The sequence below is a fragment of the Lytechinus pictus genome, chromosome 15 (assembly GCF_037042905.1).
Source record: "Lytechinus pictus isolate F3 Inbred chromosome 15, Lp3.0, whole genome shotgun sequence".
NCBI classification, from domain to species: Eukaryota; Metazoa; Echinodermata; class Echinoidea; order Temnopleuroida; family Toxopneustidae; genus Lytechinus; species Lytechinus pictus.
In genome coordinates this window covers 11,006,111-11,032,478 of record NC_087259.1, presented here as the reverse complement: position 1 = coordinate 11,032,478, position 26,368 = coordinate 11,006,111, and the positions used below count along the sequence as shown (strand labels likewise).

The window sequence follows — 26,368 nt, the reverse complement described above, 5'->3', positions numbered from 1 at the left end:
CGTATGTACAGTACATCTCCTTCTTTTCTTCCTCCATTTCCTCCCATTCTGCTTTTTCTTCCTCCTCCTCTCCAATCCTCCTCCCCTTCCTCCTCCTCCTCTCCAATCCTCCTCCCCTTCCTCCTTCTCCTCCCCTTCCACCTCCTCCTCTCCCATCCTCCTCCCCTTCCTCCTTCTCCTCCCCTTCCTCCTCCTCCTCCTCTCCCATCCTCCTCTTCCTCCTCCCCTTCCTCCTCCTCTCCCATCCTCCTCCTCTCCCATCCTCCTCTTCCTCCTCCTCCTCTCCCATCCTCCTCCCCTTCCTCCTCCTCCTCTTCTTCCTCCACTTCCTCCTCCTCTCCCATCCTCCTCTTCCTCCTCCTCCTCTCCCATCCTCCTCCCCTTCCTCCTCCTCCTCTTCCTCCTCCCCTTCCTCCTCCCCTTCCTCCTCTCCCATCCTCCTCCCCTTCCTCCTCCTCCTCCTCTCCCTCCTCCCCTTCCTCCTCCTCTCCCATCCTCCTCTTCTTCCTCCTCCTCCTCCCTTTCTCCTCCTCCTCTCCTCTCCCATCCCCTCCCCTTCCTCCTCCTTTCCCATCCTCCTCTTCCTCTCCCATCTCTTTAACCTCTTGCTCTTTTCATCCACTTTATGCCCCCCTTTCTCCCAAGGCATCCCCCTCCTCCCAAAAATGTTTGTTTACTGTAACCCGACTGGCCTTTATCAAACATGCCAATATTAATTTTTTCATTTAAATTTGCCCCCCCCCCCTAAAAAAGGTGCCAACCCACCATAATTTTCATTGTTTTGCTTACTTTTTTATTTTAAATGGTGAATCATCCATTACTTAGGAAGGGTAAAACACAACAGACCGATCTGGGTGTTTTCCCACCTCTGTTAAGGCAAACAAAAATTTTTATAGGCCTTAATATCATCAGTATCAATCAGAAATTTCAAATTTCAGTAGTACACAAGAAAAAAGAGATGATGAAAATTAAAAAAAATGTACATACACCAATATTAATTTCAAACAGAAAACAAAATCAATAAAATTCTAGTTTCACAGCTTTGTGAAAGCCCCAGAAAAACAATGTAGAGCTGCCGAACAGAACAAGAACGTTTTAGTATTTTTAATGGCAAAAAGAAGCTGCTGAAAACTGCTTATCTAATAAAATAGAGCCAATGGAGTAAATTACAAAGTCAAAAAGGGTCCTAAGCTTTCGATCCTAACAGAATCTTCGTCGGAGGCAAAATTTTGCCTCCGACGAAGATTCTGCTAGGATCGAAAGCTTAGGCCCCTTTTTGACTTTGTAGTTAGTATTTTAAAGAAATACCATAGCATATCACATAAAATTGAAACTTTAGAAATCAGTATTTTGCATATAACCATCAATATTCTCATTTTTCAGTACTTGATACCGAAAAATCAGTGCTACTTGGTAGCTCTGACAACGAAATAAAGCAATGTACACTTACTGTTTTCTCTTGGTACCCCTTGAATTGCTGTTGCCTATCCTCTCATTGATGTTAGAGGGCGCTTCACGTAGTCCAAAGCTCTTGGCAGCATGACCTAGATGAAGTTTCTTGATATGAAGGATGTGTTTGAGGGATGATGGATACGTAGCGTACGCTCGGATGAAAGAGTGGAATGCTGTAGAGGTAAACAAGAACATAATTTAACTTTTAATTTGATTTATCTTTTGATGATGTAAATATGAACATATATTTTGGTCAGCTCAAGACCAGAATTGCTATTCATTCAAGCTTTATGCTTATGATAGCTTCCCCTTACATTCAAATTATTTGTGCTTATTAATATGACTTTATCTGTTGTTACTAATATGTAAATATCACGTTTGTAATTTGACCAATAATATTGTCTGTTGTTTATTATCACTATTGTAAACTTGTAATTATAATTTATCAATAAATATAACTGCAAATAATTTTTCCTCTCTTTCTAGTGAAAAAAAACCTTCTAAAAAATAAATGGGATGAACATTTCAGGATATGATCTCTGTTCACACCTTTCTCATCTGTAATCCCTGGGTGTGTAAAGGGCTCTAAGGACCTTTTCAGAAGAAAAGTAAAAACTGAGAAAAAAGGCACTAAATATCAAAAGTAAAAGTAAATTTTCACACAAAATCATTAGATGAAACAAATGATATATGGTCCCTACACATTTGTAAGATCAGAATGTTGGATGATACTCGAATATTATCCACATTACTATACCTTTACCAAAGCATTAGATAGGCTTTAAATTTCATAGCAAAACAATACACCCACTTGTCCTCCCTCCCTTATCCCCATCCAGCGAGGGCAGTCTTCTTCTCTCCACAAACTTACCTTTCCTCGCTTGCTGGGTGTGGGCTGTACTACTCAGGACATGATTCTCATATCTGAGTTGCAGGTTGGTCGCTGCTTCCTCAACGGAGCGTTGCATCTGACCCTTGAACTGACCGTGGATGAAGTCCTGAGCTTCAGAGGTCATCAGGCTGGATAGGATATCATCCAGAGGCAGTTCGTTGATTCTAAAGATAGAAACAGAAACCATAAAGTTACTTATATGGGGTATCACCCTTATTTTCATGAGAGCAAATAATTATGAAATACTCTCTGGGTCCCGTGACACAGAGGTTAGCGAGTGATCGTACAATTGATTGTAATGATTCATTGTACACTGTGGAAACTGCAATCAGTCGTTGAGACATTGTCCTATGATGATGGCTATGCTCTGTGTTACGGGCCCCAGGAGACCATTTCATGGAAGTTGTTAGCACTGACAAGCCGTCATAATCTGACAGCTGCCATAGTAAAAGTTGGACAGCAGTGCTTCTCATCTAATCATGACCCAGAAAAGTTTTAGACCTGAAAACTCTCTGGAACTGGCTGGAAAATGCTTATGAACTTCACTGTATTTTTAAAAGCATGTGCTGAGGTATTGAGACATTTAACAATTAGTGGCCAGTAACACAAAGCTAAATTTTCATACTAAATTGCACACAATGATCAAATATACTGGCCCTATGATTAATGACTAAGCATTGTGTAACCGGGTCTAGGTGATGCAACGGTCCTTGCTATTATTTTGCCAGGGGAGCATTTCACGAACCAAATAGTCTGTGATTTTTAGCACTGACACCTGTTATAATCTACTAAAATGCTTGTATCTGATTGGCTCAGAACAAGTTAGCCAGTGATAATCACTGACAAAACGCTACATGATCAGTCCCCTGGGCTCCATAACACAAAGATTAGCAATCAATCGCTAAATGGACTGACAAATCAAGATCAATGTTAAATGCGATTTTGGTTCAAAATACTGACCAGGAACCAATCAGGAGTGTTCTTTTATATTTGCTATTCATCGCTGCGCTTTGTGTTGCGTAGCCCAGATCTCTCTTAGAACATAAAACATCCTACATTATTTGCAAAAGGTCAAGTTGGACTCCGCTATTTGGGAGAATATCCCTGAAATGTACAAAAGACTGGACTTTTTAACTCTGTGCTCAATCAAAATCATTTTGCAAACATAAAAGAGTCACATTCCTGATGCAAGGATCCAACTATTTTTATAGATGGTTGGATGCCTTACGGAAATAAAGGAATAAAATTTCACAAAATGATTGGTCACAAGACCACCCAGTCAGCTTGAGGTAAGAAGTTTGAGCAATTGTTGAGGCTTTGTTTTAAATGTCAAAGCATTCATCAAACAAAAACCATACTTATGAGTCATGACCGATGATATACAAATAATTAATGTTCTTTTCATTCGTGCAATGGACAAAATACTTCATGAGGTGAAAGATGAAACGATCCATTCAACGAGGCGTAGCCGAGTTGAATGGATCATTCATTTCATCTTTCACCGAATGAAGTATTCTGTCCATTGCACGAATGAAAAGAACATTCATTATTTGGTTTATACATGTATGACACCTAAAGAGAGATTATTTTCATATGAAATTTATCAATTTTGATTCAAAATATGCTTGGTCAGTTGATTGTCGCGTACATACAACATGCGCGCTGAAAACACCTTACTTGTAGTGCCTGTAGCAGTGCGTGCATGAAATGGACAAAATCGTATGGATCCAAAATTGCACGGTTGATGACGTCATTGCAAAATGGACTGAATGATCGATATCAAACAACCAATCAAATGATAAGGATCTACATGTATCTAGGTGTCATATAAAGCTAATTATTGACAAATCAAGAAAATACAGCTAACTACAGACAGATTCTCTGACAGAAATTGAGAATCATTATTATGAAGGGTGAAAGTTCTTCATTTTCCCACAAATTTGAGACAGTTGGCAAGCATAACACATTCCAAAATGTTCCACTGATCAATCAAATATATAGGCCTATCTATCTCAATCAAAATTTAAAATCTATATCAACTAGCAAGGGAAGATGAACTAAATGGATTTGAAGAATACTTTTTCGAAAACTATTACCTGATATGTTGTTCTTCTAGTATCCTGATATAATCTACTTCCGATGGAGCTAGAAATAGAAAGGCTTGTCCTTCTTTGCCGATCCTAGCCGTCCTTCCGACACGATGGACATAATCAGCCGCTGACCCCGGTATGTTATACTAAAATCAGAAGATATTAGTGGCATGAGTAGGATTGCAGTAGAGTGTGATGGGTTTCCGGGTACACCATGTATTCTTTCATGGGCATATGTTGGTCCTGAAAAGGACCATCCAAACTAGACGTTTCGACAAGTGTGTTCTTGTCGACTTCAGAAGAATTACAGGAGTCGCCTTCAGGGGTGGTGGTAGGCTATTTTCATAGGAGGTGGTGGGGGGATGATGGTCTGTCTACCTGACTGCTAAGAAATGTATGGATGCTTGTCGTACACAAGCTAATGGGAGGATGAATATGTGCAACATTAGCAACACCGCCCACGCACCATCCATGTACCGTTGCCCCCCCCAAAAAAAACCCACCTAATGCAGCATCAAGTTTGCAAATCTTGACTGGTAGAATTTGCTAGACGTGTTTCAACCTTGGTCAGGGAAATGGAAAAACTACCATAGGATGAGTTACATAGGTTCTTTGTCGCTTCTATGCTTCACCTACCACAGCCTGCGGGCAAAAACACCATTCTTGATCAAGCAGGAATGACTTCTTGAGATCAGTAGCGGTTTGATACAGGAACGCGTAGGTAAGTTTAACTTGATCAACAAGGTAACATGAACATGAACTATAGGAAGTACATTACATGAACATATACATGTATAACCTCATCACCATCTTGATTCTTCCTCTTCATCTTCTTCACTATTTACCTCCTCATCATCATTATCCACATTATCCTACATTTTACAAACAGACACAGGATTCCAAACCAAAGTTGAAACTGATTTTAATTAACCAAAATAATAGACCACATCGGAAAACACGATCCAAGGGATAAATATTGTCCCAAGGAAACTATGGTCCAAAGGGGGAAATATAGTCTCAAAGGGGAAATACATGTATGCTCCCTAAGGGGGTAATAGACATGAGGTCCCAAGGGGGGGGGGGTATGGTACAATGGGGGAAATATGGTTCCAAGGGGGGAATATAGTCCCAAGGGCAAAATTTGGTGCCCATAGGCAAACATGGTCCCAGAAGAGATATATAGCCACAAGGGGGAAATGTGGTCCCAAATGAGAAATATTGCTGAAAGGGAGAAACATGGTCGAAAAGGGGGAAATATCATCCAATCCTTTGTTCCTTACCTGTACAATCCATTTGACCTTCGGTAAATCTAATCCCCTGGCGGCAACATCCTGTGAGAAAACAGAGAGGCAAGAGAGGGAGAGGTGACAATTGTCACTTGGTCCATTTCCAGTTCATTCAATACCCATTTGGTCTAATCCCATATGATGAAACATAACCCAGCAACAGTTTTCAGACACGGCAAGACAAATTACAGTACCTACATGTATCAGGGACTAGGTGAGTGTTTCATTAAGCTGTTCGTAAGTTAAGAGCGACTTTAAGAACGACTGGTGATCCTTTCTTTTAGTAAATGGTATACACCATTGGCGATGGTTTAGCACGTAAGAAAGGTTCACCAGTCCTTCTTAAAGTCGCTCTTAACTAACGAACAGCTTTACGAAACGCCCCACAGGTAACCAGGGGGCTGCAGGCCCCCCTCAACATTTTTCCAAAAGCGTGCACCAAAGAGAAAGAATTACCACCCGATTGTGATGTTTAGCATGGTCAGCACCCCCCTCCACACTCTCTCTTAAGCCCCCACCCCAACTTTCAATACCCATTCCGCAGCCCCTGCTTATGGTAATGAATGCTCATTGTACGCTTCAAAGTCTCAAAATGTGTCCAACATTGCAACTCGACAAAGTAATAAAAGTGCGCCTTAAAACATATTATTTCTAGATAGATGGTACTATGTTATTCTGTTGTTAATATAAAAAATAATTTCATCATTCCAGACAAATCTTTTGCAAGAACTTATTGCAAATCGCAATGACTCTTTAAACAAATTGCAGTTCCTTCTAACCCCCCCCCCAAAAAAAAAAATAGCAAGGCTAACAATGATACTACAAATCATAACAAATACACATCATATACGGTAATAAATTTTAGCAAATGAGGTATGTTAAAAAAAAGAATACACATTAAAAATAAACAAAAAAAGCAACCCCCCAAAAACAAAACAAAAACATGACTTACTGTACATAGGAGGACACCTTTCCTTGCTTCACTGAATGCATGGTACATCTTAATTCTTTCCTGTAAAGAATATGTAGAAAACAAACCAAACATTTTTTTTCAATAAAAGTACTGATATTCATATCGTCATATTCAAGATCAGTACAAAGACAGGAGTTGCATTATAGCTCACTAGATTTTTTTTAAACATTAGTAAATGAATGCAATCAAAATCCAAACAACCAAAGATGACTGGCAACCAGCACCGAACCACAAAAGGGAAGAACATTAATTACTTTAAATCTGTGCCCATTATCTGTCCCTACCATGGTATAAAATGTGAATATAATTTTTTTCAAATGATGTAATTACTATACCTCTTGAGACATATTGCCATGGAGTTTGAATAATGGCATCCCCTCTTTCTTTGATGCTGCCCCATCCTCTCTGAGAATGGAACATCCCTTGCAACTCTGGAAGAGGGTGTAATGAAAGTCGACTGATTCACAACTTGAGAGGAAGACCAGCATCTTACATCCGGAGGGATTCTAAATATATAAAAAAAGACATTTTGAGAAAATGTATTCATGAATTACAAATAGAAATATTCAGAATCACTATGACAATCTAAGTATACCAGTAGATTGAAGAAATGGCCACAAACAAATTTCACTTGAGTAAATCTTTAATCTTGAAAATCAGGCAAATGTCTATCATTGACTTATCTCCTTATACATGTACATGTACAATGTAGGCCTACATATGAAAGAGATTGTCTTCATAGAATAACACTAGTCTATAATAATATTAGGAAAATATGTGTAAATACATGTATATGCTGAAAGGGAATCTAATTAGTGCTGTAGCCGAACTGCCGAACCAAACGGAAGTTTGCCGAACTTGGCACTTCCGAACCGGACCGAACCGAACACAAAGGCCTGGTTCGGTGGTTCGGTAAAAAAAAAAAGGGACATTTATTTTATTATATTATATGAATTCAAGCGGGTACTACATATATTTAAATATAAAATGAAAAAAAAAATATTGGTTAGTGATTGTGCACAATAAGAATTCCACACAAAATATTTTTTAAATCCACTATTTAAGCTCCCATCTTGTCTTTGATTGAATTGTTATCAACTTAAGAATATTTTATTAACATGAATATATTTTTTCTTCATTAAATGAGGGGACATTTGAAGCTAAACTCGGTATAAAAGTGTGGTTGAATTACGTATTGCCGTAATCGATCGTGATCGTAATCGGACCCAATTGTTTTCTATTTAATTAAGAAAAAGGACAAGACATAAATTCATTCCTCGTAAATGACAAAGTATGACAGCTTCGGTCTCGTCTTTGATTGAATTTTTATCAGTCTCAATTTTCTTATTACCATGAATTTATTTATTTTTCTCATAAAATGTGGGGACATTTTAAGCTAAACTCGGTTAAAAGTGTAGTTGAATTACGTATAACTGTAATCGATCATGATTGTGATCGGGCGTACATGTAATTGTTTTGTATTTAATAATAGAAAAAAAAACTGACATAAATTCATTCCTTGTGACTGACAAAGTAATGGTAAAGTATGTATATTTCACCTTCTGAAATATACATATCAATATTAAAGATAAATAAATAAGAGATGAAGGAATGAGGTTAGAAAAAACAGAAAAGATAAAAATTCAAAGCAAATCAACGCATGTTCCCTGATTGTGAACCGGAAATGGTTGATAAGAAAAGTTGAAATAGGAAGTCAAAACAACCTGCTCTCAGTTGCTATTATGCTGGTAAAATTCATATTCCGAATTTGAAATGTTTTTCCATTGTCAATATTTTCTAAAAAGTGGTTTAATCTGGTCATTTACTGAAAATGAAATGATAAATTTTCAGTTCCGTCTTGGTTCTGACGATCAACGCCGAGTGATTTCATAACACTAAAATACACAGTACAGTCCCATGTACTCATTTTTGTGTTGGAAATATGTTTGAAGTCACTCTAGTGTCGATCTTTCGGGACCAAGAATGGACTGATATTTTATCTTTTTAAAGTAATTGATTGACCAGATTTAACCACTTTTCAGAAAATAGGGACTTTCTAAAAGATTTCATATTCTTTGGAATGTGAATTTTACCAGTATAACAGTTGAGTGGAGGTTGTTTGTCTACTGTTCCGACATTCCCGATTAACACTTTCCAATCGGAGAAGCTGCGTTTGCAATGGCATTGTAATCGATCATGATCATATCTACATGGAATAATCAATGAACAAAAAAATATTCTGTTCTTTGTAATTCTGTTTCTGTCCTCATTCTCTCGTTATCAATATTATTTTCTTTGTTTTTTTTTTATTCAATTTAAAAATGAAAGTAGAAATGACTCTTATTTCTGGTTTCAAGATTGAAATAAATAAAAGAAAGTTATGCAGCAATTTTTATAACCATTCTTTTTAGAAACAAAATTTATTATAAATATACGACAGAATTCATTATGATAATTTATTAGAGGGTCGGCAATCCCTAGTTTTAAATGTTGATATTTTAATTGCGCATTTATTGCCGAACCCCGAACCGAACCAATGTTCGGAAAAAAATTGCCGAACCGAACAGAACCCGAACATGCCGCCTGACTTGCAGCACTAAATCTAATTCCAACAAATTGTTTGGAGAGGCACAACTATGTAGCTTACTCAAGTGAGCTCTATGAGTGTTCAACTATCGATTACAACTTAAAAATACATTTTTTTAATGACTTTGTCTATCATTGACAATTTGAGTTATACTCATTATTGAAACTGGCAATTATATTCTGCACATTAATCAAGGCTCTCACTATTTTTTTTCACTGTTTACAAGCCGGGAAATCTATACAATTTTCCAGGTTGCCAAATGGCAGCTTAGGTAGACTAGTGATCCCTGAACCATTGATATCAAACGACTTCAAATGCCAACTGCTTCATTTGATTTCAAATCAAATGATTGAAGCTCACAGAAATCACAGTCAAACTTTGCAAAACTTTTTTCAATTACTCAATCTTCTGATGGTTATATGAACTCATGCCGCAGAGAATGAAAATCAATATTAAACTAACAATGCTTAGGTCACACGGCCAATTACAGTAGCTGCGGATGCTAATACCTACATGTAGTTCCCACTGTCACAATTTGCGCAACGATTAAAACGGCGGTCTTGATCGTGGAGTAATTGTCGTGATCTTATCAGATCAGTCGTTGCAATAAGTATTCATCGTATAATTTTTTTAATGGTTCAAAAAATTTTGCGGTCAGTTACGAAAGGCAAATCATGGCATAAATGGTCGCAGTGGGGACTAGGTGTTAGCATCCGCAGCTACCGTTAAGTGGCCGTGTGACCGAAGCATTACTGAAATCCTGAATACCTTGAATCTGCCTGCTACCAGAGCTGTGAGTGCAACCAGTCGTAACTTGCTTGGTACAATGACAAACTGCTGCTTCAGGCGTTCTGGAACGGTAAACTTCTCTGCATCGTCCTTCTCTCCTTCTGAGCCATCTTCGGCCTTCATCTTAACCGTACTTTTCGTCCCTTCTCTTGAAGATGAAGCTGTATTTGTTGTGCCTGACTGGTCTTTGGCGACGTCGATGAAGACGGGATCCTTCAAGGTGATGTTGGCAAGTCGTTTCACACCTACATATGATGACGACGATGATAATATTAATTATCATTATTATTAAACTGGTTCATAACGAGCCCAACACTTACTTTATGAGAAGTCTCTAATTTTTGCATCAATAAAATGGGTGTATCGGTAAAAAAGAAACCAAAATTTTGCATTATCAACATTACTTAAAAAAAAAAATTATTCTCATGTGTTTGAATTGAGAATTAATATTTGTAAAGAGGGAGGCTTTTTAACAAGAACCAACGCAATTTTTCAGAATAAAATGGTGAGATTATTTTACACTTTCATTTTTTGTTTGTATTTATTCATCAATGCTTTGTATATTAACATGTATGTTTTCAATGAGAATGTGGAAAATAAATTCAATTCAATGCAATTCAATCTTAATTGTTTGCATATTACAAAAAGGTACCTTGTCAAAAGTCAGCTGTGTCCTTTAAATGGAAATCCAGCAAGCAGCCTTTCATTACCACTTCTCATGCTTCATCACAGACAAAACAATGGGGAATGCAAGAAAGCCGCTATGAAAAGACTCACTAGTGCCTTTATTGCGGGATTCCTGCTATTAAGACAAGACACAGACTTTTGGCAAGGTACCTAATGATTACTATGTTCAAGCATACCTTCTGAAAGTGTAGCTGACACCAAGACAGTTTGTTTCTGGTTCTTGCACTGCTCATTGATAGCATTCAAGATAGTAGATACATCCCTCTCAAAACCAAGATCTAATAACCTGTAAGAAAAGACATGAAAGAAGATAATAGTTAGTCGCATACTCATTATCTTTCTCTTTCTGATGCTTATACAAAAGTCCTAAAAATTCATACTATGCATTACCACCCTATTTCTCTTTACTATTCCTCCTCCAACTTTCAACATTTTCAATGATCCTTATCAACAACACAATCATAATCATCATAATCTTCATCATCATCATCAACATGACCCACCACCACCACCACCACCACCATCATCATCATCATCATCATCATCATCATCATCACCACCACCAACACCATCAGCGTCATCAACACCATCATCATCATCATCACCACCACCACCACCAACACCATCATCAACACCATCATCATCATCATCATCTTCATCATCATCATCATCACCATCATCATCATCATCATCATCACCACCACCACCAACACCATCAGCATCATCAACACTATCATCATCATCATCATCATCACCATCAACATCATTACCATCATCAACTTACCTATCGGCCTCATCCAAGACAACCCACCTCACTCTTGTGAATGTAAGAGCTTTGGTAGTATTAATATGATCTACCAATCGACCAGGGGTAGACACCAGAATGTTGATTCCTTTCCTTATTCTTCCTTTCTCTGACTTCTTCTTTTCTCCTCCCATCAGTACACCCGGTACTATCCATTGAAATGGCTGGTATAAAAGAATAAAAACAAAGATAAGTCTTTTTCATTTCTAATGTCTTAAAAAGGTTCCTTTAACCAACTTATTATAAAAAATTTAAAAAGAAAATCACAGTGTAATTTCTTTGGAAGAGCTCAAATAAATATATAAATAAATAATAATGGCTAAATAAATTTACATCCTGGAATTGAATATATATCTGTGAGTAAACTCTAAATTTGAAGGTAACAACAGGCATAGAAATAGCTTTTCAGCAAGCATCAGTTCTTATATTATAAACAGCATTTCACAGTCACTCTTCTGCAATTTCCTCCATTATCAGAATTCAAAAACATAACTACATCTGTATAAGTGATATCATTTCAGAATCTCAGCTCTCCATCTTAAATAATGAAGCCACTTTGTTATGTCACTGAGAAGACATCCCACTGGATGCAGCACTCTGTCAGCCTTGTTTTGTTTTTTTCACTCTGCTCAACATTTTTGTTTTTCCTTTTTAATGGAGATCTCGTTGCCCCAGCAACGATCTACACATTTTGTGTTGCAATAGAAAATTACTTGAAAAAATTTACTAGAAATAAAATACCATAGTCAGGGATGACTTACATGTACATGTAGGTAGCATTTCATGAAAGCTTTGTCAGTGATTTTCACAGAGTGATTCGCTCTTAGCCAATCAGATACAAGGATTTTAGTATCTTACAACAGTGGTCAGTGAAAACCACATAACTATTTGTTTAAGGACATACTTCCCTGAACCACCTACAACACATACATCAATAAGAAAACACAGAGATGAAAATGATAGAACTCACCTTCACAAGCTTCACAAGAGTCTCAAAGCTCTGACACGCCAGCTGTGAAGAAAACAAAATTAATTACAATATAATTTGATTATCAGAAATAACACATTTTTTTCATTGGCAAATATGAAGCATAGTTCATGAAAACTGTTTAAAGCCCTTGACATAAGCCTGTCCACATAAACAGTGAATGCTCTCATCTGTATTTTTCTTTTAAAAAGGGCATAACAGCTGCTCTGCAAAAACTAATGCCATTATCAAACATTATCGGAGAGCATTTGCGTGCTAGGGGCAGGTGTTAGGCACTTCATACAACAAGTATAATTACATGACATATCATTACTATTATTTCATCATTTCTATATTAACAATGGGTAAAATGCACATCTGTATTATCATCATTACTGCCCTCTTTCCCCCTCTCCATTGATCACAACGGGTGATTTGAGATTGGATGTTGGTGCCGATATTGATGATAGCATGAAACCGGCTGACTTACTAAATGGCTCCATCACCAAATCATAAACTGGTATTACATACAGTACCTCATACTAAGATTGTCATGACTGATTGGTCAAACTACATCATGTGACACAAAGCAGTTACATCTATCATCGATTCAAGGCTTCGACTTTCCATCAATTTCTAATATCATCCCTGTGATAAATGTTTCCCTCAGAAGCAGGCTTCCTAAGGAGTTGCTGCGGCTAGGTACCATACTCACATCCCACCGGCTCAACGTGCTGCAATAGCTAGCCATGGCACATTTGAGATGTCAGCACACACATTTCTTTTTATCATACAAAGAAGGCATATTATTCGATGGTATTATAAACACTGATTTTTAAAACAATGCTTACCTCTCTTGTAGGGACCAGGATAAGAGCATAAGGTCCATGTAACCTTTGAACTTTGGGTTGTAAACCTTGAAGTTGCTGCACAACTGGAACAGCGTACGCCAAAGTTTTTCCTGCATATTCATGAAATCAATATATATTGTCTCTTAAGGTAAGGTTTAAAAACAACTTTGTCTACTTTCCATTTAAGCTATTTTTATAAGGGAATTGCTGTTTTGGTCCATGTTTCATTCTACCAAACATGTTATTGGTCTAATTGCTAGAAGATCTACAGTACATTTAGTTATCGCTTGGGCTACATGCACTACAATGTATGCAGACCTGCCAACCTCTGGGAATGAAAAATTGTATTCTGTGATAAAAAACTGTATTTAATAATAAAATGCGCACTGCTATGCAGATAGCAGGCCTTGCCAACATTTAAAAATAAAAAAAGGAGTCCCAATCGCAACACTCAAGCTGCATGCAAGCTAATTAGATGCCATAGTAATATTGGCAAGCATCATTTGATTCTGGAGTAATCATGTCACTTGGCCTAAGTATAATTTGGCCCAATTATCATTTTGTTTAATGCAGGCAGGGCAAAACCCAACCCAAGTATAAAGGACTAACAGAAAAATTGAATGACATTAAAAAAAATAGTAGAGAAAATAGTTGTGGGCAAGATGAAGCAATACCATGTGGAGTGTGTCTATTTCAGTTTTAATTAGAAGTAGACCAAGATGTTGTAGATCTTGGGGAGTTCTTTAAAACTGGTACACAGGGGAAGGGGTAAGAAAAAAAACAGGAATACATGTATTCCTCACTACCTGTTTGTGACTTAATACGTGTCTTTTCCAAGGAGTAGAGTAGGAATAGCTCTTTGTTGAACAGTGGTCATCTGACTAACCCAAGATTCTAAGGGGGTGGGGGAGGGAGAGAGTGGAGGGGGGGGGGGGGGACAGCAACAGAATTCTCCAAGTTATCTGTCGGTGTTTGTGATTTGACAGGAGTGATTTGTCCCTGGAGTAGAGTACAAATAGTTCTCTGTTGAACAGTCATCATCTGACAAAACCCAAGATTCTAAGGGGAAGCGGAGGGAGGGAAGGGGGGAGGGATAAAGGACTAAGTTTCATGATACCTGTTCCTGTCTGTGATTTGTTGAGAGTGTCTTTTCCCCTGCAGTAGTATAGGAATAGCTCTCTATTGAAAAGTCCTCAGACTAACCTACGATTGTAGGATTCTAACTGGCAAGGGAGGGATGGTTAAACTGGACTAAGTTTACAATTACCTGTTCCTGTTTGTGATTTGATAAGAGTGTCTTTTTCCTGGAGTAGAGTAGGAATGGCTCTCTGTTGAACAGTCGTCATCTGACTAAACCCAAGATTCTTTTCGATGTTAGATATCTGGCAGAAACAACACAGTACAATACAAGTTAATCAAATAGGCCTACATTATTACAAGTGGAATGCCTCTGGCAGTTTCACCTACATTTTATATATATACAATTCAATATATCAGCAGAGCTTGTTTTAAAAACAATTAATTTTTCAAAAAATGAGAGATAAATAAAGAAAAAAAATCACTTGATAATAAATAAACCCTAAATTGGTAAACATCAAACGACCTTTGACATCTACTAAACTTGTTATTCATTTCATATCATTTGAAATATATCAAAAAATCATCATACAAGTTTCATTTGATTAAATTGAAGATATCCTTTTTTAAAGAACATATCAATTCATATCAATATTAATTGATCTGAAATGACCTCCGACCTTGAACAAGTAACCTCAAATTGTAATCATCTAATTTCTGATAACTGTTAACCACAATATCCATGTTTAACATTTCCACTTCACTTCCTGTTTTGCATATTTCCTTGAATGCAAATTAAACCTTGTCTTATGCCAACCCCCAATTCTTACACACACCTGACGTACAATCTTGGCATTAGAAAAACATATATCTATCCTATTGCAAGACTTCATTTACAATGTATGAAGTGCAAAAATGAGAGTCCCAATAACTACAGTATGTCTACATTATAATAATTTTATGAAAGATTGTTGGAAATTTACATTTCCCTAAAATCTTCAATATTTGACCAATAAAGTATCAAAACCCTAGCTAATTTGGCTTTTAACAAAGAAATCTGACGCACCAAGTTTGTCAATTTGAAACACCATCACAAGTACAATTTGACTCAGCACTGTGACCCAAGTCTTTGGTAAAATCCAGCAAAGTGCAGATGAATCTCATTCAGCTGGCCATTATTCAGCCATATTGAAAGCCATTTGTAACACAACAAATATCTTCATGAAACACTCAAACTATGGATATATAACTCACCATGAAGGAATGCAGTGGTAGTTCACTGAACTGTGTTGATGAAAAGATGGCCTCCTTATTTTGGGTGACATCATGGCTGTCAAAAAAAGAAAGAAAAAAAAGCTTACATTTATTACTTTAATAATTACAGGGGTTTATCATCAGGGGGAGCATCTCATGAAAGAAATGGTCAGTGATTTTCAATGACAGCTGTTATAAGTTACTAAAATCCTTGCATCTGATTGGCTCAAAACAAATAAATTGGTAACAATCAGTGAATATTTGCTTCATAAAACACTTACCTGAGCACTGTTGCATAACAGTTACTATTATGGTAGCTTTGCCATCCAATGGTAACTACCATGGTAACATTGATCAACAGCCAATCAAAATCAACGATTCAATAAAAGTTATCATTGAATGGCAAAGTAACCATATTTTAATGCAACGGGGGCCTGGCCTGATTTTTTTTTACAATTGATCATCATGTAACTGATCATTCACAATAGTCAATCAGCCCGTAGATCAAATGCTAAGCTTTAGATTACATGGGGGTAATGAATATGGATAAATTCATTTCATGAAAAAAGCAGTTTTAAAATGGCATATAAAAACTACCTGTAAATTTGTTAGTATGAATATATATCACACATTACACTTCACTCTCTTTCTTTCTTTTTTTCTCTCTGTAAATTTCTATAATGAAACTTACAGTACTACTAATAAAAAAAAATGGGTAAAACAAAATATGGGGCAAAAAGGGTATTAGAAAAGAGAAGAAGAAGAAGAAGAAAGACAAATCACTATCCAAGAGGAAGACAATCTACAAAGGTTAACAAAAGAACAAAATCAACTTACACATAAACCTGAGGTATTTCTGGGTTATGTCGAAAGAGAGAAGAAATGATGTTGTTCGAGGGTTGACCAGAATGTTTCTCTTTACTTTCTCCATCTCTTTGTCTCGCACCTTTGCCCTGTGATTTTGTCCGGTTTTCCCCACTGGCTTGTGAAAAGTTAAAACTGAATCCAGATCCAGAGTTTGCATTCTTTGTAGCTTCGGTTTCATGTGCTCTTTGAATTGAGATGTTTTCTTCTCTCCTCTGACTAGTTTTGAATGGGGTCTTCTTCTTTTTCCAAAGAGTTTCCTGAGGAATTGCTGGCTTCTGGATCTGAAGACAAAGACAGTTAAAAAGCTAAGAAAAAGTTTTTTTGAGCACAGTGACAACTGACAAAGCCTTTCAAAGGTAAAACTTTAATATTTGTGGATTTTGTACAATATGGTTATTGAAAGACCGACTTCTCTGGCAGTTTTTGTCCATGTTATTGAGGTCTCAATGCCTCTTAGAATGTTAGCTATAGATCTAGATCTTTGCACCTTTTCGCAAATGAAAAACAAAATGTTGAACTTGAAGACACGAACCGACAAAGTTTCAACTTCAATTTTTTTTTCGTTTGTGACACAGACATGCATTTCTGTTTTCTGGACTAGACTCTCGCTCTTCACACAAATCCCTTTCTCACCATACCTGTATCTCAATCTATCCTCAATTCATACAATATACACAATGCCTGGTCATCTCACACCGAGTCACTATTCAATTCCCTGCCTAAAATCTCAACTTGTCATGTGTGCATTTCTGCATACACGACAAAATATTCTACGAATGGGACTGTGATGAATAACTGGAAAATCGCTACAAACAAATACAATTTTACAATTAGGGCCTTCATGCTTCAGGCGTAAATACTAACCTGTTTTTTTGTTTCAACACTCGATACGAGATTCAAGACTAACCCGCTGTCACTACCTGCCATTCTTAATGAAAATTATCACAAATTTGGTTACGATTTCAGCAAACGTGCATAGGCATAGCTGGAAAGTTGAAACTTGTTCTCCGTATTGCGTAATCTCTGCTTGCCCGCGATCACGTGTACCGGTATGCTAAATCCGCTTCTATCACCGGCGTATTCAATTTATTTCTTAGCGCAAGTAAATAAGCTAAATCACGTTTCCTTGAATCTTCCATTCAAATAGCACATGAGCTAATTCATCAGCTTCATCATCGGGGTGGCCAAGTGAAGCTAAACAGGAGTACGGTCGGCGTAACACTGACTGGTCACTGGCGGCAGATAAGATTTGGAAATCAGGTGGAGGTCTAATGTTATAATTTTTACTACTTGATTCTTGAAAGAATGACTTGAGTCTTGAGAAAAAAAGAGGCAACTGACATATGATTAATTGATGACTTTTCCTTTGCTTCGAAGAGTGCTGTGGACTTCAAGTTCAAGTTCAGTGTCTTCACCGGCGTTCGGCGTGCAACGTGATCAATGCGTAACTAAATGATAAAATTCATGAATTGAAACTAAGAAACTTAGGGCCTAAGCAAGAGTAGTCTAGATCTTTCTAAGTGACATTACTTATTAGCAAGCATGCTAAGGCCTAGGGCAGTAGGGGCAGGGTGTATGAGCTGCATGAACTCTGTAAAACTAAAAGTGTCGGCATAAAAAAGGCGCTGATTTCAGCCTGCCACAAAAATGTGATCTGAATCGATATTTTGCCTCTTTTGTCATGGATAAAGAAATTGCAAACCCTTTTGGGGTGTGTTAAAGATAAATGCCAGTTGTGGTAACGATCTCAAAATGACTTTACAGAATCCAATACAAAATAGAATGACCACCGAAGTGTCTGTATGAATGAAAAATATGTGCCAAAGGATCCTGGAAGAAATTGTGTTATTGCTGAGAAATAAGCAAAATAAGCGCAGATTCGGGCACTTCCGTCGGGTCTTTATTCCAGCAATAATAATATACACTGTCCCATGTGTGCCTATCTGTGTAACACTAACAGCTCTCTGTTTATTCTGTAGGGGGAAAATGGATTTGTGTGTGTCCGCCCCTTTTTAACTAGGCCTACACAGCCTATAAAAGTACCCAGTATTTCATTCTTTTTTCCTATCTTTGATCTCTTGGATTTGATGAAATGTTACATTTCTGTCAGTCTTAATATTATTTTTTTATTCAAATCCACAAAGAAAATGTGATTTTTTTTAAACTAAGAAAAATAAATATTTCCTCCATGCAGACACCCTAACTTAGTGATATGTGCACGTTTGACTTTGAGTCGAGTAGAACTTAGGAATCCTTGAAGCAAAATCGAAACAAAAAGTGAAAAAAAAAATCTGGCCTGAGGCATGACTTAGTGATTAGAATAGGGCTTGTAGTTATATGACTTATTTCAATTGTTATTCCTATTAATTTTTGGCTATTTCTATGTTTCAGCTGTGGTTGTCTTCAGAGAAGCCGTCAGACAAGAAGTTGTAGCCCGCTATAAAGCAGTCGTGATGTTGAATTCCGTAGCTAGAGTTGGACTCGAACGATGCCTATCAACAGGGAGTTTTGGAAGCCGACAAACTTTAAGGATGAAATTATGTCCCATCATTAGACACGGAACTACTTTGATTAACCAGGAAACGATGACCTCATCCTCTTCATCTTTCTCTGTATCAAGATGGGTAAAAACTCTTCAAAAGGATCATGTATTTTGTTCCACAAAAGATGCTTCAAACAAAGAACTGAAAAGATGTTTTTGTTCAAGACAAACAGACGACACCTCGGCAGCTGCAGCCAAGCAGGCACTTGGTAAAATTGAAGGTAATTGCCCCACCTAAAGTTTGCCAGCAGCAGATATGCAACTGCATTAACAAACTTATCTGGCTATCCAGTTTTTGTCTCACCTGCATAGCAGAGTGAGACTATAGGCGCCGCTTTTCCGACGGCGACGGCGACGGCGGCGGCGGCGGCGGCGACGGCGGCGGTGACGGCGGCGTCAACACCAAATCTTAACCTGAGGTTAAGTTTTTGAAATGACAGCATAACTTAGAAAGTATATGGACCTAGTTCATGAAACTTGGCCATAAGGTTAATCAAGTATTACTGAACATCCTGCCTGAGTTTCATGTCACATGACCAAGGTCAAAGGTCATTTAGGGTCAATGAACTTAGACCATGTTGGGGGAATCAACATCAAAATCTTAACCTAAGGTTAAGTTTTTGAAATGTCATCATAACTTAGAAAATATATGGACCTAGTTCATGAAACTTATACATGAGGTTAATCAAGTATCACTGAACATCCTGCATGAGTTTCACGTCACATGACCAAGGTCAAAGGTCATTTAGGGTCAATGAACTTTGGCCGAATTGGGGGTATCTGTTGAATTACCATCATAACTTTGAAAGTTTATGGATCTGATTCATGAAACTTGGACATAATAGTAATCAAGTATTACTGAACATCCTGTGCAAGTTTCAGGTCACATGATCAAGGTCAAAGGTCATTTAGGGTCAATGAACTTTGGCCAAATTGGGGTATTTGTTGAATTACAGCCATAAATTTGAAAGTGTGTTGGTCTAGTTCATAAAACTTTGACATAATAGTAATCAAGTATCACTGAACATCCTGTGCGAGTTTCAGGTCACATGATCAAGGTCAAAGGTCATGTAAGGTCAAAGAACTTTGGCCACGTTGGGGGTATTTGTTGAATTGCCATCATATCTCTATAAGTGTATTGGTCTAGTTCATAAAACGTGGAAATAAGAGTAACCAAGTATCACTGAACATCTTGTGCGAGTTATAGTAGTTTTCAAAATCAGCACTGCTGCTATATTGAATCGCGTGATGCAGGTGAGACGGCCAGAGGCATTCCACTTGTTAATACATTTTGCTAATGTCTTTTTTCACTTTAAAAGTTCAAGAAAATTTATAACATGTTGCCTTTCTTGGCCATTGGACTTCTTTCTCGAAACTAGCCTACTATAGTCCTATATTGTATCACTGGCTTTGAGCATATTAATGATGTTCAGTTTCCATATTTGTTGAAATTATTGAGACAACTGGATCTTTGATTGACTTTCTTCTTACTGATTTCTTTTTTATCTGACATCTTTATGATCAGTTTTTAAGGTTTTAATTTTACAACATTTCAATATAATATTTATTTATTATTTCATCATTGTACTGTATTTTCAATTTAACATAGATGTTTTGAATATTTTCTCAAGATATTCAATTTGCAAATCAATTCCATTTGAAGATAGCAGGATTCCCCAGCACACAAGTTCAGCTGAAATTGTTGTTGTTGATCACTTTCATTTTGCTACAGGGAAACTCCATCTTGCGTTCACATGTAACGTATGTGGGATGCGTACAGCGAGGGGCATCTCCAAGCACGCCTATGAGAAGGGCGTGGTCATCGTCAAGTGTAACGGATGCGATAATAATCATCTCATTGCTGATAACCTGGACTGGTTCAAAGGAGCAAAAGGGGCAGGAAGGTAAGCAAACTGAAAGAAACTTTAAAAGAGAAAGAAAGACTAATTGTGGGAGGAAACTAAAGATGCGTCCTACATAATTATCTTATGGAGATGAATTGGGCGGGGGTTCTTCTCTCAACAAAGAGTAATTAAAGGTTATATCTGGTTTTATGGATGATTCTTTTTTATTATTATGTTCCTAATCATTGGGAAAAGATTTGGTGTTTCATTATTCAAATTTGATTTTGTTAAAGATTTAAGACTATAAACTTGAATATTATGTTTGTGTGTTTTAGCATCATTTTTCAGGCATGAGAGCACTACTAACTAATAAATGAGACGTGGTCCCCAGTAATCTCCACATTTGGTCTACATTTATGAACTGCACAGGAAAACTCCTGTATATTGCAAGCAGTAGTGGACCGTGACCCGGAGGAGACAAAGCATTGGGGGGGGGGCACTGTATTGTTTGTGAACAATGCTGTGCCCCCCAATGCTTTGTCTCCTCCGGGTCACGGTCCGCCACTGATTGCAAGCATTTATATTTTTTGGTGTTGTTGGTTTTTTATTTCTTGTACAGGAATATAGAAGAAATCATGGCTGCCAAAGGCGAAGAGGTACGATCTCAGCTGACAGAGGATGACATATTGGAAATTTCAGGCCTTGATAACGATGCTCAAACTGATATAAAATCATGATGTTGAGATTTTTGCATCATTTACTTGAAGCAAAAAACAGGAGGACATACATTGTATCTTGATTTTGGAGTCACTTTGCAATTTTGGTATAAAAATAATCAGTAGCACTGACAGAATGTGAAAAACTGAAAATCATTTAGTCTTTAATAACTCAATTCACTTAACTCTTTAGCAAAATGAAACTTTCTATATCTCAGGAGATTTGCTCTGAAGAAAACCATCCACAAAGTCCTTTGTCAACCCTTAACCCTATTATAGACTGGGCTATTTCGATGCCTAAGAAGACTGGGGGGGGGGGCTGATTCAGCCCCCCTTTTGATCTCGGCCGTCGATCGCGACGAAAATTGGCACGCGTGTTACCCATGGCATTATCTACAAAACTATAATATCAAATTCTGCGATCTCATCGCTCATTAATTATGCTTAAATGCTAATTAATGCGTAAAATCATAAGTTTGCTCTAATTGATAAAATAATGCCCCTAAAATGCTAATTTTTTTCTCACATACTCTAGATAGGCATCTGATCACATTTATTTTTCAAAAATTTCAACATCACATTTATTTTCTTATGTATTCTATTGTTTTCTAAATTTCTTATGTATATCTCTGTTTTTTGACTTTTTGTTTTTAATTGTTTTTTCAATGTAAATTGTCGGGGACTTTATTTTGACCACAAAAAAAGATAAAATTAATTGATTTTAAGCAGTAAAAGGAAAAATAATGATACATTTATGAATTTTGGCTAAAAACACTACTTGCATTGGATTTGTACACAAATTCACGTTTTTTTGTAATTTTGGGTCTGCATGCACTTACAAAATGTTGCGTTATTTCGGAACCGCGTACCCGGGGGTCACAATTTTGGTCTCAAAAGTTGCAGGAGACTTGAAAGTAAAAATTCAGCGAGGGACGCGGTCAAAAAATTTCAAGCGGCGGATTTATCGCGAAAAATGTCAGCCCCCCTCAGTCTTCTTAGGGTTTATACTAAACCTCTCTTGGAAGATGTTATTTGGATAGACATAGAAGCATTATAGGGTGTGTTTCATGAAGCAAATATTTAAAGATTTTCACTGACTAATTTGTTCTGAGCCAATCACATGCAAGGATTTCAGAAGCTTATAACAGTTGTCAGCTAGTGAAAATGAAATAATCTCCAGTCAGTCATATTTTCCAGGTCGCTGTCAGAGTTGTGATTGTACAAATCATTCTATGGAAATACAGGTCATTTTCACGTATGAGATGCATACATCATACCCTTTGGAAATACTGGTAAAAGAGGGCACACTGTTTATCAGGGCAATCTTGCATACACGAGTACCTATATTAACATACCTGTACCTCGAAAACAATAAATTCTAGATGTTAATTGGAATAAAGGAGTTTTCCTTTGATGCAATCAATCACAGCTCCTTGTACTACCAGACCAAGATCGCCTACCTGTACCACAATTAGAGGATGGTTAAAGTCATTGGGTGATTTCAAGTTCAGTGTTGAGCTTTTGGTGTTGGTGTTAGGTCAATTTTAACACAAGTATAACGCCAAACATAAAGTGAAGATGGTCCTGAAAAGTCACTCACTAGTTGTTGAGATGTCAATAGTGTGATCTGGATCAGTTTTATAAACTCAGAATAGGAGCTAGGGAAAGCAATCCAAATTCCAACACCAACGCCAACACTGGACTTGAAACCACCATTGTGGTCTACAATCTGTTTAGTCCAATCATTTACCTGGGCTAATATTTATTTCATTTCGTCTACAGCTAGAATAAATTACCACTTTCTCGACATATTCCCCCATTTTACATGTATCTAATGACCACTTAGTCCACTTGGCATATATTCAGTTAATCACATCTTCACCTAGGCTATACTTCAGTTATAGCAAATGGGCAGTAGAAGAAATAAACAGGGCTTTGAACATTGACATGTGTAAATATATGTATGTATATTTTGTAAATTCTGTATAAGTGTAAATGAAAAAAAAATCCATCCAAACTTTGTGTATTTGCTTTCACCATCTGCATTATAAAATGTCATCAAGCAGCAGGAATGGAAATAATGTTTTGACTTGCAGCTATTTTCATAATTCTGAAATCCTACTAATATGCATTTATCCTTATCAAGATGTTTAAGACCTACATGTTGATTACAATTAGTGTTGGATACATGGGCATATTGTCACATGCTATCAATGATTTTGTTAATGAAAAAAAAATTTGTCTGAAAATATGAGGACATTATGAAAAGAAAACAAAACAAATACTGCCACCATTTCAATGTTAAATTCTTTTTCACATTGTTGTTCCAGATATAGATTATGGATCTGAGTTTCGAAGTCGAGTATTATCAGAAAAGAGAATGGGGAAGTGAGGCAGAGAAGAATAGAGTGGTGAAATGAGACAGAAAGAAATAAAGTGAGAGAACCTTTAGATCTGGAGATGAGAAGAAAAAGAAACAGAAAAAATGCATAAATCCGTACAGTCCCAAATTCACAGCGGTCCTTGGATTATAAAAATATGGTCTCACACGTTCAAGGCTTTCTGATGATTTGGTTACAAAAGTATTAATCATACGATTTCCATTATCACATCTTTGGAGTTTTTAAATTTAAACCTTTGTGAATTTAGGCTGTGAATTGAAGAGAGCTGACAGAGAGAGGGGGGGGGGTGTGTCTTATAAACTGATTCCTATCTACATGTCAACACAAGGATCACCCCTTTCCAGTTGGCAATGAGAGAAAACCCCAGAACGTGAAATTAAAGGGGAATGAAACCTTTGGAACAAGTAGGCTTGTGTCAAAACAGAAAAATCAAAGAATAAGAACAAAGAAAGTTTGAGAAAAATCAGACAAATAATGAGAAAGTTATAAGCATTTGAATATTGCAATCACTAATGCCATGGCGATCCTCCCATTGGCAATGCGACAAGGATGTGTGATGTCACATGTGAACAACTTTCCCTTTGATGGACTATAAAATACCCCAAAATGTATCTTTATGTTTTTTCTTATGGCAATACAAACTCTTTATCCATGATGTATTCTTTGAAAATCTGTATTGCATGCCCTCCTATAGAAAGAACACATGATCTACGGATAGATGTGATGAAAAGAGGCAGTTTAAGTGAAATATATATATACTAAAGTAATGGGGAGAGTTGTTCACAAGTGACATCACACATCTTTGTCACATTGCCAATATGAGGATCTCCATAGCATTAGTGATCGCAATATTCAAATGCTTATAACTCTCATTATTTGTCTGATTTTTCTCAAAACTTTGTTGATCTGTTTCTTTAATTTTTCTGTTTTCACGCAAACTATCTTGTTCCAAAGGTTTCATTCTCCTTTAAGTGTAAATGGGCGATTCCGTAAAATGTGTATGCTCGACCCCCTATATGTGAGACCTTCATGAAATATTCTGTCTCTGATTTCTTGTTCTTTCGACAGTCTGTAATGTTCTCAAAGGACCATGACTTGGTCAGTTTATAAAGTGAAGTAAGACTTAAGAAAAACAGGTTGGATGTACAAAAAGTTGTTCATTTTATGGAATTGCCCAAATGTAAATACTGTGGACCCATTTCTCATGTGATAGATCAATTCGAATCAGACTCCTTGATTTTGATCTTGAGATCATTCTCAGTTTGAAATTGGTTTGAATCTAATTGAACTTTTTTGAAAGATGGGTCCCAGCAATGGCAGAAACTATGGCTAATGCCCAGCACACACTGTGCGATCCGATATGACACAATCTTATAATAAATCGCATTTTGCATTATGATGACATGATTTTGAAGTGAATTTGCTTTTATTCCGACAGGGAGATTTGAACTCGACTCGCTGAATTCCGACTTCAATAGTCCTACCACTATTCTGAACTCGGTACTCAGATTTCATTAGTTCGAATGTTCATATCAAATGTGATTACAATTTCTTTGAAATTTGGATCACAACAAATCGTATAATGTGCGCCGGGCTTAAAGGAATGGTCCGGGCTGAAAATCTTTATATCTAAATAAAATTCTTTATATCTAAATGAAAATCTTTATATATAAGTTAAATTCACTGAGCAAAATGCTGAAAATAAAAAAATGTTTCATTATTTCATACATGTATAAATGTGTCTCCATTATGATGAAATAAGTTGCGGCAATAAATATCTAATGCACTTAATTTATTGTCAATCCAATTTTTTTAGTTCTTAGTGGAAAATTTTTCAAAAAAACAAATTTCATATAATGAAATACAAAAGAACAAGTGGGGATATGACATCATCAGCCCACCTAATGAATATTCATAAAGACATGCCTAGAACTGTTTCACCAGAATAATGCAAATCTTTAAACTTCAATAACTTTGTTATTTGTTATCGGATTTTTATCAAATTTTCAGCATTTTGCTTTGTGAACTTTACTCAATTGAGATAAAAATATCTCCAGCCTGGACCATCCCTTTAAAAGGTGAAGAGGGGAGGGGGATGTTTTAAGGAATTTACAATCAATTGCAAATACATCAATTACAATATTCATCAATTTGTTTAATAGACCAATTCAAACTTCCCGTATCAAGAAGTAGATCCACTATCAATGTCAAAATAACAATTACTAGCTGGATTTATGACAGATTTAAGGGCCTAGAATAAACTTGCAATTGATTCAAAATTTCTTGC

General features: G+C 36.8%; 2 protein-coding genes across 8 annotated transcripts; one reads left to right on the top strand and one right to left on the bottom strand.

Moving 5' to 3' along the window:
* Positions 1-804: 804 nt before the first annotated feature.
* LOC129277746 (probable ATP-dependent RNA helicase DDX31) lies at positions 805-18,362 on the bottom strand. Its single transcript, XM_064110455.1, has 16 exons — positions 17,442-18,362; positions 16,548-16,858; positions 15,711-15,786; positions 14,647-14,761; positions 13,380-13,489; positions 12,532-12,573; positions 11,541-11,725; positions 10,933-11,042; positions 10,049-10,314; positions 7,029-7,199; positions 6,673-6,732; positions 5,715-5,765; positions 4,441-4,580; positions 2,324-2,508; positions 1,282-1,625; positions 805-1,121 (listed from the first exon to the last, which is right to left on the bottom strand). Exons 1-15 carry the CDS (start codon positions 17,502-17,504, stop codon positions 1,447-1,449), a joined length of 2,064 nt encoding a protein of 687 aa, XP_063966525.1. The 5' UTR covers positions 17,505-18,362; the 3' UTR covers positions 805-1,121; positions 1,282-1,446.
* LOC129278333 (DNL-type zinc finger protein-like) lies at positions 17,329-23,625 on the top strand. Of its 7 annotated transcripts, XR_010295877.1 has the most exons (6): positions 17,337-17,429; positions 17,725-18,003; positions 18,969-19,340; positions 20,852-21,023; positions 21,583-21,974; positions 22,679-23,625. XR_010295877.1 is itself a non-coding variant. In XM_064110458.1 (5 exons), exons 3-5 carry the CDS (start codon positions 19,031-19,033, stop codon positions 21,698-21,700), a joined length of 600 nt encoding a protein of 199 aa, XP_063966528.1. In that variant the 5' UTR covers positions 17,371-17,429; positions 17,725-17,837; positions 18,969-19,030; the 3' UTR covers positions 21,701-23,625. The 7 variants fall into 7 exon arrangements, 5 of the variants coding, with proteins under 5 accessions (XP_063966529.1, XP_063966528.1, XP_063966527.1 ...); XR_010295876.1 differs by having other exon boundaries at positions 17,329-18,003; XM_064110458.1 differs by having other exon boundaries at positions 17,371-17,429; positions 17,725-17,837; positions 21,583-23,625.
* The last annotated feature ends 2,743 nt before the right edge of the window (positions 23,626-26,368 follow it).

What these genes read in the sequence shown, in the direction of transcription:
- LOC129277746 (XM_064110455.1), bottom strand. Translation starts at nt 17,504, where the DNA reads ATGGCAGGTAGTGACAGCGGGTTAGTCTTGAATCTCGTATCGAGTGTT. An exon ending in CTCTTGTGAAGCTTGTGAAG is followed by an intron (nt 11,726 to 12,531) that starts GTGAGTTCTATC and finishes CTTTTATACCAG; the next exon opens with CCATTTCAATGGATAGTACC. An exon ending in AGGTCAAATGGATTGTACAG is followed by an intron (nt 4,581 to 5,714) that starts GTAAGGAACAAA and finishes TTCTGATTTTAG; the next exon opens with TATAACATACCGGGGTCAGC.
- LOC129278333 (XM_064110457.1), top strand. An exon ending in GGCACTTGGTAAAATTGAAG is followed by an intron (nt 19,341 to 20,851) that starts GTAATTGCCCCA and finishes ATTTTGCTACAG; the next exon opens with GGAAACTCCATCTTGCGTTC. An exon ending in GGAGCAAAAGGGGCAGGAAG is followed by an intron (nt 21,024 to 21,582) that starts GTAAGCAAACTG and finishes TTTCTTGTACAG; the next exon opens with GAATATAGAAGAAATCATGG.